This window comes from Panicum hallii, chromosome 1 (genome assembly GCF_002211085.1).
Source record: "Panicum hallii strain FIL2 chromosome 1, PHallii_v3.1, whole genome shotgun sequence".
Taxonomy (NCBI): domain Eukaryota; kingdom Viridiplantae; phylum Streptophyta; class Magnoliopsida; order Poales; family Poaceae; genus Panicum; species Panicum hallii.
The window spans coordinates 4304293-4318363 of record NC_038042.1 but is presented as its reverse complement, the minus strand read 5'-3'; the positions used below and the strand labels follow the sequence as shown (position 1 = coordinate 4318363).

Sequence of the window (14071 nt, the reverse complement as noted above, 5' to 3'; positions counted from 1 at the left end):
ATGGATCTCTACTACCGCCCACGAGTGCTCTGCAAAAAGTTGAGGACAAATATATGGGCTATTAGATGTGACATTGGGCTACACTTAGTGGTAGATCACCTGCACACAGGCATATGTTTTGGAGGGCAATGGATGGAGAGAGCTGCTTGTGGTTTGTGGTTTGGTCTCTGCTGATTCAGCAAGATGTGTGGTCCATGTGATGCAGCTGGGGCAAGGAACACAAGACACACAGAGGATCAGGAATCGAGTGTGTGGGTGTTGGGGGGAGCTGTCTAACAATTGGCACTTTGTGTGGCACACTAGCTAGCCTTTGAGGCTTTTGCTGTTGGCATGCATGTAAGGCTGGATATGTTCGGTTAGTGGGGTTCCTTAAAATATACCTTGGAGCATCACAATATAGCATAGGCCACTGCAGGCAACATAATGCGCGCCCTAATTCTGCTTATCGGAAACAGCGGATGAAATATTCATCGTCATAACTTAGCCTTTTTCGGTAATTGGTGCGATGAAAAATCTGAATATTAATTTTTTTTTATTAATTGGTATTTGGTGTATCCTAAGATACAACTCTACTAGCAAAATATAGGTGTTTTGCTTTCTAGCTATTTGTTGGGTCATTTGAATCTCAATAACTTTGTGATCCGGCTAGCTCATTCCCTTGACACTGACACCCGTATCCTATACCATTACAAGCTACTTAATTTTAACTTTACTACAAAATTAATGAAAAATGGCGGGCATTTGCGTCCACGAGATTCCGTGATGGCAGTGCAGGTTGACGTGCTGATACCTCATCAGAATATTGCCAGGGAATACTCAATAAAAAAATGGCGGGAAAAGAATATTATCACAAGTACAAGCACAGGGTGTGCGAGCCAATAATGTACTGGTACCTGACGCACTTGGGCCAGTATAATATACGCACACGGCTCAAGGTCTCAAGGGCAGGTTCGCATATTAAAACCAGCGGCCAGTTCATGAGCACATTTGATTAAGCGTTTATCGGATGGCAGATTAGCAAAGCACGTAGTTCGATCCAATATGCCAAGTTTTGGAAAACAAAAATAAAAATAGGGAATGCATTATTGTGCATTGATTTGGGGAATTCTACAGAGTAGAAATGGAAATAAATAATAATGGTATGCCTAGAAAAAAAAGGATTTCTTGATGGCAACGGCAAGGTGCTTTCCTATCTCTGCGTGTGTATGCGGGAGTAGTCTACTTATAGATCTGTGATCCCGTCGAAGTGGAAGCCGGCTAATCCCAGGGATGACGCCGAGCTGTCGTGCATCACTAATCAATCTTATCGTCAGCATTGATTAATCGAGCCCCATAAACCAGCGAGAGCCCGGGCCACGTCAGCATCAACCATAGGCGAAAAAGAAACGCTTGTCTGACCCGGTTGTTTGGGTAGATCCAAAACTGGAGCTATCCCTTCACCACTTTTGTCGCCGCAATCGTCCAAAAACAAACACGTACTTGTTGAGAAATCAGAGAGTTTTTACGGCGCAATTCTTTTCTCTCGCCCACACGAAAATGTGTAGCACATCCACAACAACTCGGGTGCACATCACCTTCTCCTTTTTCTTTGAACGCACATCACCTATTTGGAAGTTGGAACATACAAATATGTCTACAAGGAATACATTTAAAAATAAAAACACACAGGAAAAAATATCTATTTTTTTCTTTGCCAGGAAGAGAAATATCTCAACTTCTAAGGCGAGCCTAAATTTAAACACAACGTAATTTTTAAAAAAAGATGCAAAAAAGGAGAGTAGTAGATTCACCATTTGAGGATCAATATCACAGCCATGGGTTAATTGCCGTGACAGGAATACGTCGCACGTTGTCCACAAATGCAAAATGGGAAAAACCAAAAGGCGACTCCGAACGGACCCAAAAGAGACGGTGGCGCGTACACACGCGGAATACACCACACGGCAGCGAAACAAGAACCCAACCCAACCCGGGTTGGATGGATGGAATGGAATGGATAGCATATAAAGGCCTGAATAAATGGCAAGAAATTTGGAAGCGTAAAAGGAAACGAAAGGGGGCCGAAAAAAAGGTTACCATCTTTGCACTGCATGAGCAGCAGCTGCCTCCAATCCATTCACCCTCCTCCTCCTCTCTCCTCTCCCCTCTTATTATTGAGTTCTTCACCTCACCCTTCTCTCTCCTCTCTCTGCTCTCGTGGTGCTGCTCTCCCCTGCTTTGACCTTGCTGGCTTTATCCGCCTTTCCCCGCCGTTTCTTGGATTTCTAGGATCCAAGAAACTCCCTTGCATACAAGGAGTTCGGTGATCCGGGCGGGCTTGGTTTTCTTGATTTCTCGCGGTGCTGTCGGATTCGCGTAGCCGGAGGCGGAGGAGATGACCGTGGAGGAGGTGAAGCTGGAGGTGAAGGCCAACGGCGGGCATGGGGCCAAGGACCAGTTCCCCGTCGGCATGCGCGTGCTCGCCGTCGACGACGACCCCACCTGCCTCAAGGTCCTCGAGAACCTCCTGCTTCGCTGCCAGTACCATGGTATGCCATACTCCTGCAGTCTTGCTCCTCTGTTCCTCTCTCTTCCCTGTATGTGTGGATTCCTACTCCTCTGATCGGATCGTTCCTTCAGTGCCGTTTTTGCTTTCTTTACGATTTGGCTCTTTGCTTGATTTGGTTTCCGTTGTTTGCGTAGCAAGGAGGTTACAAAGATATCTGGGGTCCTGGTTTTGCATTCACATAAGTAGCAAAACTGACTTTATGCCCCCACCTTTTGCCCTATTGGTTTCGCGGTGAAATATTTTTGTTATGTAATGTCATGTCAAGCTCAGTTTCATTTTTTTCGGGAAAAATGAGATTTTTCCTGCTCTAAAAGAGATTGAATTTTCTCTTGTGTTTACACACAGCTTGATTTGGAATGATCTTCTCGCCATAAGGTCTCTCGATTGGACCTCCAGCTGTGTAATTTCTGTAGGTCTCTAATCTTGTGTTCTGCAGGTTTTTGCCTGTCCATTTCCGTTTTCCATGGTTGGATTTTCTTCAGTGGAATGTTCTTCTGCTTTATTTTCCCGTCCGCGAGTGATTCTTACGAAGATTTGACTCACATGCGAAATGGGTTCTTTCGTCGGTCTTTGACTTGTACGCTAAACTGGTCTAATTTGATGTTCTTGTGATGTCGCAGTGACAACAACTGGGCAGGCAGCCACGGCCCTGAAGCTGTTGAGGGAGAAGAAGGACCAGTTTGACCTTGTGATCAGTGATGTCCACATGCCGGACATGGATGGTTTCAAGCTCCTCGAGCTTGTGGGCCTCGAGATGGACCTCCCAGTCATTAGTAAGTCTTGTTTCCCCACTTCTCTTCGTGTCATTATTGCAGCCAATGATCTGAAAAATGGCATTGCTCGAAAATCATTGTGGAATGAATATATCCTGTACAGTATCTGGCTAGTTTGGTTTAGCTCTCTTCGACTGTTGAACTGTGGAATTTAGGAAACAAGGCCAATTATGTTGAATTTAAGAAATTCATCGTCATCGTCTTGGCCATGGTTGAATTTATTAATTTGGAGAAAATGATGGATCTCATGAAAACTTCTGTATACCCAACACGTGACCACTAAAAAAAGAGTTAGAAAGGACAAAAGTCTGCAATTGTAATGAACGCCAATTAGTTTCCTGCAGGAAGTTCAATTATTTCTGCAGGTTCAACGTACAATGAACATTGTGTATGCATTTCTCTTTGATTACCTGAAGGTAAATTATTACCTCAGGTTCAACGTACAATAAACACTGTGTATGCATTTCTCTTTGATTACCTGGCCACAGACCCACAGTGTGAATTTCAATACATTTATAAAAATGTCTAAGTTCTGAAACTGACCATGTATCATCATGCAGTGTTGTCTGCAAATGGGGAGACACAAACAGTCATGAAGGGTATCACCCATGGAGCATGTGACTACCTGCTGAAGCCAGTGCGTATTGAGCAGTTGCGGACGATATGGCAGCATGTGGTTAGGCGGAAGAGTTCTGATGCCAAGAATCATGGTAATGATAACGATGATTCTGGTAAGAAGTTGCAGTTGGCTAGTGCTGAAGGTGACAATGGCGGTGTTAATCGCAACAAGAGAACTTCACGCAAGGGTAGGGATGATAATGGAGACGACGGTGATGATTCTGATGATAGTAATGAGAATGGAGACTCGTCGACCCAGAAGAAGCCAAGGGTTGTGTGGTCTGTTGAATTGCACCGAAAGTTTGTGGCTGCTGTCAACCAGCTTGGCATTGACAGTAAGCGCCCTTGTTTCATATCTTAGTTATCAGAATGTTCACTAATTACTTTTCCCAGATTCATTCTATTATTCTGGAATCATAATAGCATGTGCTTGTGTTTATAATTGCAGAGGCTGTTCCAAAGAAAATATTGGATCTCATGAATGTTGAGAACATCACAAGGGAGAATGTTGCGAGTCACTTGCAGGTTTAATTTCTGTCCTTACGTTTCACCTAGCATTTAAATTTCTTTGATAATGTTTCTGCGATGTTTATTACAGGATATCTTTGGAGCAAATTTTTGTACATTATGATTATTCAGCAAATAGGATTTGTTTGCAATTTTTTAAATAGTTCATAACTCATATGTACTATATTTTCTTGATTTTTGTTTTCCACCTTATCTTCACATGCTCATTATGCTTTCAGAAGAAACAAAAAAGTGACATCTGCTAGCATATTTGTTAATTTATATAGTTCATGTTCTTGTAAAGACCACAAATTTCTTTGCTTTCTTCAGCATCTTATTTTTTTCTTTTGCAATTAGAAGCACATTTAATAAATCGTTCTTGTTGGTTTGTTATTTCAGAAGTACCGGCTGTATTTGAAAAGACTTAGTGCTGATGCGAGCAGGCAGGCTAACCTAACTGCTGCATTTGGAGGAAGGAACCCTGCTTATGTTAACATGGGACTAGAAGCCTTCAGGCAGTACAACAATGCATATGGGAGATATCGGCCAGTTCCAACCCCTAACCATTCACAGTCAAACAACCTTCTTGCAAGGATGAACTCCCCTTCCGCGTTTGGGATGCATGGTTTGCTGCCTTCGCAGTCACTTCAGATCGGACACACCCAGAATAATCTGAGCACTTCCTTGGGCAATGTCGGTGGGATGAACAATGGTAACCTGATCAGGGGTGCTCATATGCCACTGCAGGATAGTAGCAATTGCTTTCCTACTGGTCCTTCTGGCAACTCTTTTGCAAACATATCAAATGGCACAACATTGGTTCCAACAAATAACTTGCCATTACATTCTCTAGAGCCAAGCAACCAGCAACACCTTGGTCGGATGCACTCTTCTTCTACCGACCCGTTTAACTCATTTGTTGGTGAGTCTCCCCAGTTTCCAGATCTTGGAAGATGCAACACCACCTGGCCAACAGCAGTTTCATCATCGAACGTTCATGAACTTGGTCAGAAGGACAGCATGTCCCAACCAAACTTGCGTGTGAATGGCCCCAAGCTTGAGCCTCTCTCAAGCTTTACAGAAGCATCCAGTCAGATTCCCTTGCTGGGAAATGAAACGCACGGCCAAGTAGCATCACTAGCAAACACCGCTCTTCCAATGCCCTTCAATCAGGAAGCGGTTCCATTCACATACGGAAGCAGCGCCAACTCAAGAGAGATGCTGAATAACAACCTTGCACTTAGTAATTCAGGCATCAACTCTTCATTGCCGAACCTTCGCATAGACAATTCTGTTGTTCCGAGGCAGACACTGGATGGTGGTAATTCAGGGGGTGGTGTTCCTCCTCTCCAAGATTGCAGGATTGATCAGCAGGCTGTTAGTAGTCAGCTAAACTATAACAACGATCTCATGGGGACAAGTAGGCTGCAAAGGGGACTCAGTGGTGGTCTGGATGACATTGTTGTAGACATGTTTAGGCCGGTATGATCCTACCCTTTTATCTTCTTTGACATATGATATGCCTACCAAATATTAACAGTCATTTTCTGGAGAATGCCAGCCTATAACAGTATTAGAAGGACAAATATTGATAATTCAGTTTCGGATGCATCCTAGTATAAATGAAATAGACTAGGCCTCTTTATGTACATGAATCAGTCACACGTTGTCACTTAAATCAGATCTTCTTTCTACTAGCATCTTTAGACTTTAGGTACATGAATCAGTCATTAACTGTCAGGATGACTGCCCTGAATATTTTTACATGTAGCTACTCTTCCATGATTTGGTTATTATCATTTTTTTACACTTCTGATGATAACTTCAATGTAATATTAAAAAAATTGTTTCTAACCATGTCAAATTTCTGAATGCAGGACCGTGCAGATGACGGTGTCCCCTTCATCGACGGGGACTGGGAGCTGGTCTAGCAGGTTTCATCTCCCTACATCAAGTCTTGGTGTGAGATTTTCCGCATTTGTGGGGGCCGGCAGTTGATTGGTCCATGCTAATTGCCTGCTCAAAGTTGTTTATAGTAGCAAGTTTGCATCACAGATGCCTTTTTTGCATTTGGCTTTTCAGTCTAGCGGTCAGGTTCCAGTGTTACGCCTGAACATCGACTATGTGGTATTTGCTACCTTAACTCGTATGGCTATGGTTTAAGTCAGGTATAACTGTGGTTATCGTGATATATAGCATGGTTATGAGCGAAGGAATGTTCTCCCGTTCCCTCCTGGAGATGTCTGCTGTTCCCCTTTCTTGATTCTCATTGGCAATAGCGTTTAAGAAATTCAGAAAAACTCCAGCACACTGAATTCCCCATGGTGTTGTAGCGTATCGCTGCTGTTCGAAAAACTTGGAAAATGACCTTGTTGGTCATTTCATTTCCACGATTGCTCGGTAGCCTGGGCGAAAGATGTGCATCTTTATAACAAAGGAAGATGGCCTGAATTTGTTTCTGAAGATATCCATCATGGCAACACACAGTAACGAAAGCTCTGAATTACAGGTGAGATTCAGCTCAAGCGTATGATTGCTGTGCTGGATAGAAGTAAATAGAACAAAGGCAGATGACTTTATTGGTATAACAGTCATGCAAGCTCTGAATTTACAGGTGGAAAAAAAATCCCGATCCCAAATTCTGAACCAGTGACGGAATTGTACAGTGCCTTTCTTCCCCTCGCTGCTGCTGCCAAGCAGATGATGCCATGGAACAAAACACTCGCGGGGAAACGCCGTTGTCCATTCTCTCTCACCGACGAGTGGCCCCCGGAGTTCGGTGCAAACGGTGTCCGTCGGTTTCGGGAAGGTGGCCGTGGATCAGACGGTTGATGCGCGCGGAGGTCGACGAGCACCGCATCACCCAGAAGAAGCTTCTCCAACCTTCGATTCGCTTCGCCTCCGGTGCCGGCGCTTCTTCTACTTCTTTCCCCTTCTCCAAACATCGCCACGCCTCTCCACTCTCCCTCCCCATCCACCAACTCCGCCGCCACAAATAACCGAACGGGCAACCACGCGGTGTCACCACTTGGCCAGTTCACTGCCCGCCGCCGCAGCTAAGCGATAAACCCCAACCCGAAGCCTCTGCCCCCGCGATGGCGCGCTCCGCCGCGTCCAGGCTCGCGCGCGCCGCGGCGGCCACCGCCCGCCGCCAGGCCCCCGGCGTTAGCCGCGAGGTCCTTCCGCGGGCCCTCGCTCCGCTCGCGGGTGATGCCTCCGCCTCCGCCGCCGCAGCCGCCGCCACGAGGAGGCCGGCGTGGTTCGCTGCGCCTCTGGGGCGGTTTCCCGTCGGGGCCGGGCTCACGGTGCCGCCGCGCCGGCTGTTCCACTCCACGGCGCCCGCTCAGCACAGCGCAGCCGGCACCTCGTCCTCGTCTCAGGTTGGTGCGCCCTGTACCTCTGCCACTCAAGTGTCTGTGTTGTTACGCGCCGATTGGGCTGCTAGTTGTGGCGGTTCGATTTCGGTCAGTGCTGTAGATGCGTGGATGCTGGCTAATCAAGCTGCTGGGTCCTGCAGCTCCCGCTGTGTGCACTTCCGCTACAAATTCGTGACACTTGTGATGTGATGATGATTTTGCGTGATATGCCATACGATCGTGTAGTGTTGGTAAACTGATTTAATCAATCTATATGTGAAGGAGTTCCATTCTCTGATGGTCAACAGTATGGAGTGTTGAATGACAATTGTGTGGATCGATAGGTTTGAACATTTCCACAATCCAAACTTCAGAAATTGCAGTGACATGATGATTTTAGGTGTTCTCTTGTGTTGGTCTCGTTTGATCTATTGGTATCCTGTGTTGTTGATTGCATTCTCTTGTTTTTATTAGTTAAATGAAGAACTGTTCTTAACCTTGCTTTGAAATCGAAAAGAATGCGCTGATCAGTTTGTAGCAAATCATCTTTCGCCTTCACACCCATCTAGCTCTTTGGTTGGCTTACAGAATCTGTACGTGTGCTAGCACATGTTGGCAAGTGTGATTGAATTGAGTCCGATATCTACGACTTTCTTACAACTGTTGACTTGAGTCATAATCTCTTTTCCTTATTTTTCTTTGATCAAACAGATAACACCGGGAGAATTCACTGAAATGGCTTGGGAGGGCATTGTTGGTGCAGTTGATGCAGCAAGATTATCGAAGCAGCAAATAGTGGAGTCCGAGCACCTGATGAAAGCTCTTCTGGAGCAAAAGGATGGATTGGCACGCAGGATATTTTCAAAAGCTGGAATAGACAACACATCAGTTCTACAAGCTACTGATGACTTTATATCTAGACAGCCAAAGGTATTAGCAATGGCCCTTAGTAATTTTTGTAAATTAAACTAACTGAACTAATTCTGTTTATTAAGGTGGTAAACTTTTATTAACATTATGGGTCTTGCATTGGTAGGTTGTTGGTGAAACGTCTGGGCCAATTATAGGGTCAAGTTTTGTTTCAATATTGGATAACGCAAAGAAGCATAAAAAAGAATATGGTGATGAGTTTGTGTCAGTTGAGCACATCCTGCAAGCATTCACTTCAGATAAAAGGTTTGGGCAGCAGCTGTTTAAAGATCTCAAAATTGTGGAGAATGATCTTAAAGAAGCTATTTCAGCAGTACGTGGAAGCCAGCGAGTCACAGATCAGAGTACGTTTCGTGCAATGTTCTTTTCTTTTTACTGTTTATTTGTCTTTGCTGGTTTCTTTTGCCATAGAGTTCTTGTGGTTTCAGTCTTCGTTCATAATTTCCTGTATTTTTCACGAAATTTAGTTGATCCTGATAAGTAGATAACAATACAATAACCAGGTTTTATGTGCCTATAATTATTTTTCTCTACCAGATCCGGAAGGAAAGTACCAGGCCCTAGAGAAGTATGGTATTGACTTGACAGAATCAGCTCGGCGTGGAAAACTTGATCCTGTTATAGGCCGTGATGATGAAGTGCGCAGATGCATTCAGATTCTATGCAGGAGAACTAAAAACAATCCTGTAATTATTGGCGAGCCAGGAGTTGGCAAAACTGCTATTGCCGAAGGGTGATTACTTGTTCATTTATTATTTATAGATTTTTCATAGTATCCCTACGATTGCTTCTCTGAACTTGCAGTAATCAATTGTCTTGCTCTCATTTCAGATTGGCTCAGCGTATCGTGCGGGGAGATGTTCCTGAACCTTTGATGAATAGAAGGGTACTGAACTGTTTCTGTTCATCTAGCTGTTTGAATTTCACAGAATATATGTGTTAGTTCTTAATTCTTTAACTGAATTTCTGACTCTGTTATGACAGAGACAACTGTTAATTCTTTGCATGAGTTAAATATATATTTTCTTTGTCCCTTAAAGAGTTTTAAATACATATAATGAAATATGCAGAATTAGCAATCAGTTTATTGATTTCAATAATGTGATAGACTGGTCATTCTGATGCTGTATACACTTCTGATTCCAGCTTATTTCATTGGATATGGGAGCACTACTTGCTGGGGCTAAATTCCGTGGTGATTTTGAGGAGAGACTAAAGGCTGTTCTAAAGGAGGTCACTGCTTCTAATGGGCAAATCATCTTGTTCATTGATGAGATCCATACAGTAGTTGGTGCAGGTCTGTACCTATACTTTGGCCTGCATTTTGGCCATTTGCAAAATTTTCAATTCCTACACAAGTCCTGAAGGTATAAGGAGTTTGGAAGAATGCATTTGGCTATTCACATGTTTCTAAAGCTAACCCCTAAACAATTTTGATGCTAACAAGAAAAAAACTTAACCTGCGGGGGGTATGACGGCCCAAGCAAACATCTATACACATGGAAATATTAGATGAAGCTCTATGTAGGTAGTTAGACAAATCTGCGCCAGTGCATAATAATTTTCTTTTTTATTTGGTTTGTGCTGGCTTCATGCTGCCAAGTTCTTGCCTTGTTTTATTAAATTGATGCTTATAGCACAATCAGGAGTGCTAGTGCTCGTGTCAGACCGTATGAATATCGTGATGCTTATGATTTATTCTCGTAACAGGAGCCGCTGGTGGAGCGATGGATGCTGGTAACCTGTTGAAGCCAATGCTAGGCCGTGGAGAACTCCGCTGCATCGGAGCAACAACATTGGATGAGTACAGGAAGTACATCGAGAAGGATGCTGCTCTCGAGCGTAGGTTCCAGCAGGTTTATTGTGGTGAGCCAGCAGTTGAGGATACCATTTCCATACTGCGTGGCTTGCGAGAGAGATATGAACTGCATCATGGTGTTAAAATATCAGATGGAGCTCTTGTTGCTGCAGCAGTTTTATCAGATCGTTACATCACTGGACGTTTTTTGCCAGACAAAGGTACTGTGTATGCAATAATGTGGACATGTTACAGCTAATAGTGACTTGATTGATTCATTATCTAATGTTCTTTGTTTTTGCTTGCAGCCATTGATCTGGTTGACGAAGCAGCTGCTAAGCTCAAAATGGAGATAACATCAAAACCTATTGAATTGGATGAGGTAGACAGAGAAATCATAAGGCTTGAAATGGAGAAGCTCTCATTGAAGAATGACACGGATAAAGCGTCCAAAGAACGACTGAGCAAGCTTGAAACTGAACTAGAATCTCTCAAGCAGAAGCAGAAAAACCTTTCGGAACATTGGGAATACGAGAAGTCCTTGATGACTCGTATAAGATCAATTAAGGAAGAGGTAGGTGCATGCTTTACTCTTCTGTGTATCTTCTGCCACATTTATTTCCATGGTGTTATATGGGGTCTAATTCTTGTCTTTATCTTGGGTTAGACTGACAGAGTGAACCTGGAGATTGAAGCTGCTGAGAGAGAATATGATTTAAATCGTGCTGCTGAACTCAAGTATGGAACACTTCTGTCACTACAGAAACAGTTGGAAGAGGCTGAGAATAAACTTGTTGAATTCCAGCAATCAGGGAAGTCAATGCTTCGAGAAGAGGTGACTGATGTTGACATTGCCGAGATTGTTAGCAAATGGACTGGTATTCCAGTGTCGAACCTTCAACAGTCTGAAAGAGAAAAGTTACTGCTGCTGGAAGACGTGCTTCACAAGAGGGTTATTGGCCAAGATATTGCAGTCAAGTCAGTGGCTAATGCCATCCGTCGTTCTAGGGCAGGCCTATCAGACCCTAACCGGCCGATTGCAAGCTTTATGTTTATGGGACCTACAGGTGTTGGAAAGACTGAACTGGGTAAGACACTGGCTGAATTCCTCTTCAACACTGAGAATGCCCTAATCAGGATTGATATGAGCGAGTACATGGAAAAGCATGCTGTTTCCCGCTTGGTCGGGGCTCCACCTGGATATGTCGGTTATGAGGAAGGGGGGCAATTGACTGAATCTGTTCGCCGCCGGCCTTACTCTGTTGTTCTCTTTGACGAAATTGAGAAAGCACACCAGGATGTCTTCAACATCTTGTTGCAGCTGTTGGACGATGGTAGAATAACTGATTCCCAGGGAAGGACTGTCAGCTTCACTAACTGTGTCATCATCATGACCTCAAACATTGGGTCGCCATTGATCCTGGACACGCTTAGAAACACCACGGACAGCAAGGAGGCCGTGTATGAGATAATGAAGAAGCAGGTGATCGAGATGGCCCGGCAAACATTCAGACCAGAATTCTTGAACAGGATAGATGAGTACATTGTGTTCCAACCACTAGACACAAGTGAGATCAACCACATTGTGGAGATCCAGGTATATATTTGATAATTTTTTTAGTTGCATGACTGATAGATATATTTGAATCATAGTATCAACTTACGTAATTTCTCCACAGTTGTACACAATTTGCCGTGTCTTCTCGCTAATTTGAAATTGTTTTCTCACCTGCAGCTGAACCGGGTCAAGAGCCGGCTGAAACAACAGAAGATTCATCTCCAATATACACCAGAGGCCGTGGAGCTTCTGGGGTCTCTTGGCTTTGACCCGAACTACGGTGCAAGGCCTGTCAAGAGAGTGATTCAGCAGATGGTGGAGAACGAGATTGCCCTTGGTGTTCTGAAGGGCGATTTCAAGGAAGACGACACTGTCCTCGTGGATGTGAGTTCTGCAGCAATCGCAAAAGGCCTTGCTCCACAGAAGAAACTGGTCTTGCAGAGGGTAGAAAACATAAACGAAGAGTTAGTTGCCAATGACTAGGATGTCTGGGGGTTCACCTTTTAGCGAGTGTGTTTCCGTGAGAGGATAAGCAGCTGTTAGCTCTGCATTTTCGTGTCTAAGAAGCTTAGCTTGGCCTTTTAGGTTCTTGTGGAGTCATATCCGATCAGAACACAAGAACATTCAAATATCTGTGAATATGATCTCGAGAGTTTCATCTGAAGAGACGTGTGAATATCTGTTCTTCTCAGTAACCTGTGATGAATACCTACCTGTTCAGATGATTCGTCTTTCTTCTAGTCTGTCTTATGCTCTATCATCCTCTTACTAAATAGTTAGACTCTTCATGCCCTATCATTCTCTCGCTAAACAACTAGAGACTACTTTTGGAGCTTTCACATTCATTCTCACATGACGGCTAAGAACGTTTATCTGTACCAGAGGCCCTGGTGCTTCTGGGGTCTCTTGGCTTTGGCCTAACTTCGGCGCAAGGCCTGTCAAGAGAGTGATTCAGCAGATGGTGGAGAACGAGATTGCTCTTGGTTCCCTGAAGGGCACTTTCGAGGAAGACGACACCATCCTTGTGGACATGAGTTCTGCACCCAATGCAAAAGGCCTTGCTCCACAGAAGGAACTGGTCCTGCGGAGGATATATAGAAAATGGAAACGAAGAGTTAGTAGCCATTGAGATTGTTCCGATGAGAAGATGATCAGTTGGTAGCCCTCCATTTTCCCGTCTTAGCCTGTGTGCTGTGAATATAATCCTTACGAAAAGTTGTGTGAACATCAGTTTAGACAGCTTGTACCTTTCGTCTTTTCCATCTTACGACTTTGTCTGTTTTAAGGGCCGGATAATTACTAGGAAAAGTATTGTAACCAGATTTGCATTGTTGCTGAACATACCAACCTGAGGTATCCTAAAGATATGATGGTCAAAACCATGTAGTATTAGATACGTGGACTCAACAATGTCAAAAGAGAAAACAAAGAATGAGTAACTATCTTGCATTCAATACAATGTCTAATAAGCAGTTGGAAGCAACAATATGGCGAGTAGTATCTTGTGCCCTCAACATATGGACCATTGGCCCTTAAATACAAGATGAAAGAAGAGGAGCACATATCTTGTTGTAGATTGTGAAGCCTAAGCAGTTAGAGGCGAATAGAATGTTCATAATCGGTTGTCCAACATTATTTGTGTTACTACATGACATTACCATGCCCTTTAACATATAGACAATGAGCCTATAAATACAAGCTATTAGTGTGACCATGAGGAAAGAGAACCTAGCTAGGGGTGTATATGCTTTTTTTTTTGCGATTACACAGTACAACTCACATACTCACAATGTACACACACTAGGGGTGTATATGCCTTGCAAATGTTCTTGTCTATACTCTCATGTTGCCATTGAGATATTAGAGGAAACTGAACCATGTAGTAGCTATATGCACGGAAAACCTATTGCTCAGATCTTACATACTGTCGCCGTGTCTATCTAGCTTCACCTAATACAACTAGGTAACCATATCGCTTTCGTT

General features: G+C 43.8%; 2 protein-coding genes across 2 annotated transcripts; both read left to right on the top strand.

Annotated features, from left to right (window-relative positions):
* Positions 1-2029: 2029 nt before the first annotated feature.
* Positions 2030-6684, top strand: LOC112881871 (two-component response regulator ORR24-like). The gene is made up of 6 exons (XM_025946809.1): positions 2030-2528; positions 3169-3321; positions 3882-4274; positions 4388-4464; positions 4846-5928; positions 6324-6684. The coding sequence occupies exons 1-6, from the start codon at positions 2375-2377 to the stop codon at positions 6375-6377; spliced, it is 1914 nt and encodes a 637-aa protein (XP_025802594.1). The 5' UTR covers positions 2030-2374; the 3' UTR covers positions 6378-6684.
* Positions 6685-7155: 471 nt separating this feature from the next.
* On the top strand, positions 7156-12752 carry LOC112881790 (chaperone protein ClpB3, mitochondrial). Its single transcript, XM_025946692.1, has 10 exons — positions 7156-7826; positions 8514-8732; positions 8839-9076; positions 9270-9465; positions 9564-9618; positions 9879-10029; positions 10443-10751; positions 10839-11104; positions 11198-12127; positions 12266-12752. Exons 1-10 carry the CDS (start codon positions 7542-7544, stop codon positions 12569-12571), a joined length of 2955 nt encoding a protein of 984 aa, XP_025802477.1. The 5' UTR covers positions 7156-7541; the 3' UTR covers positions 12572-12752.
* Positions 12753-14071: the final 1319 nt, after the last annotated feature.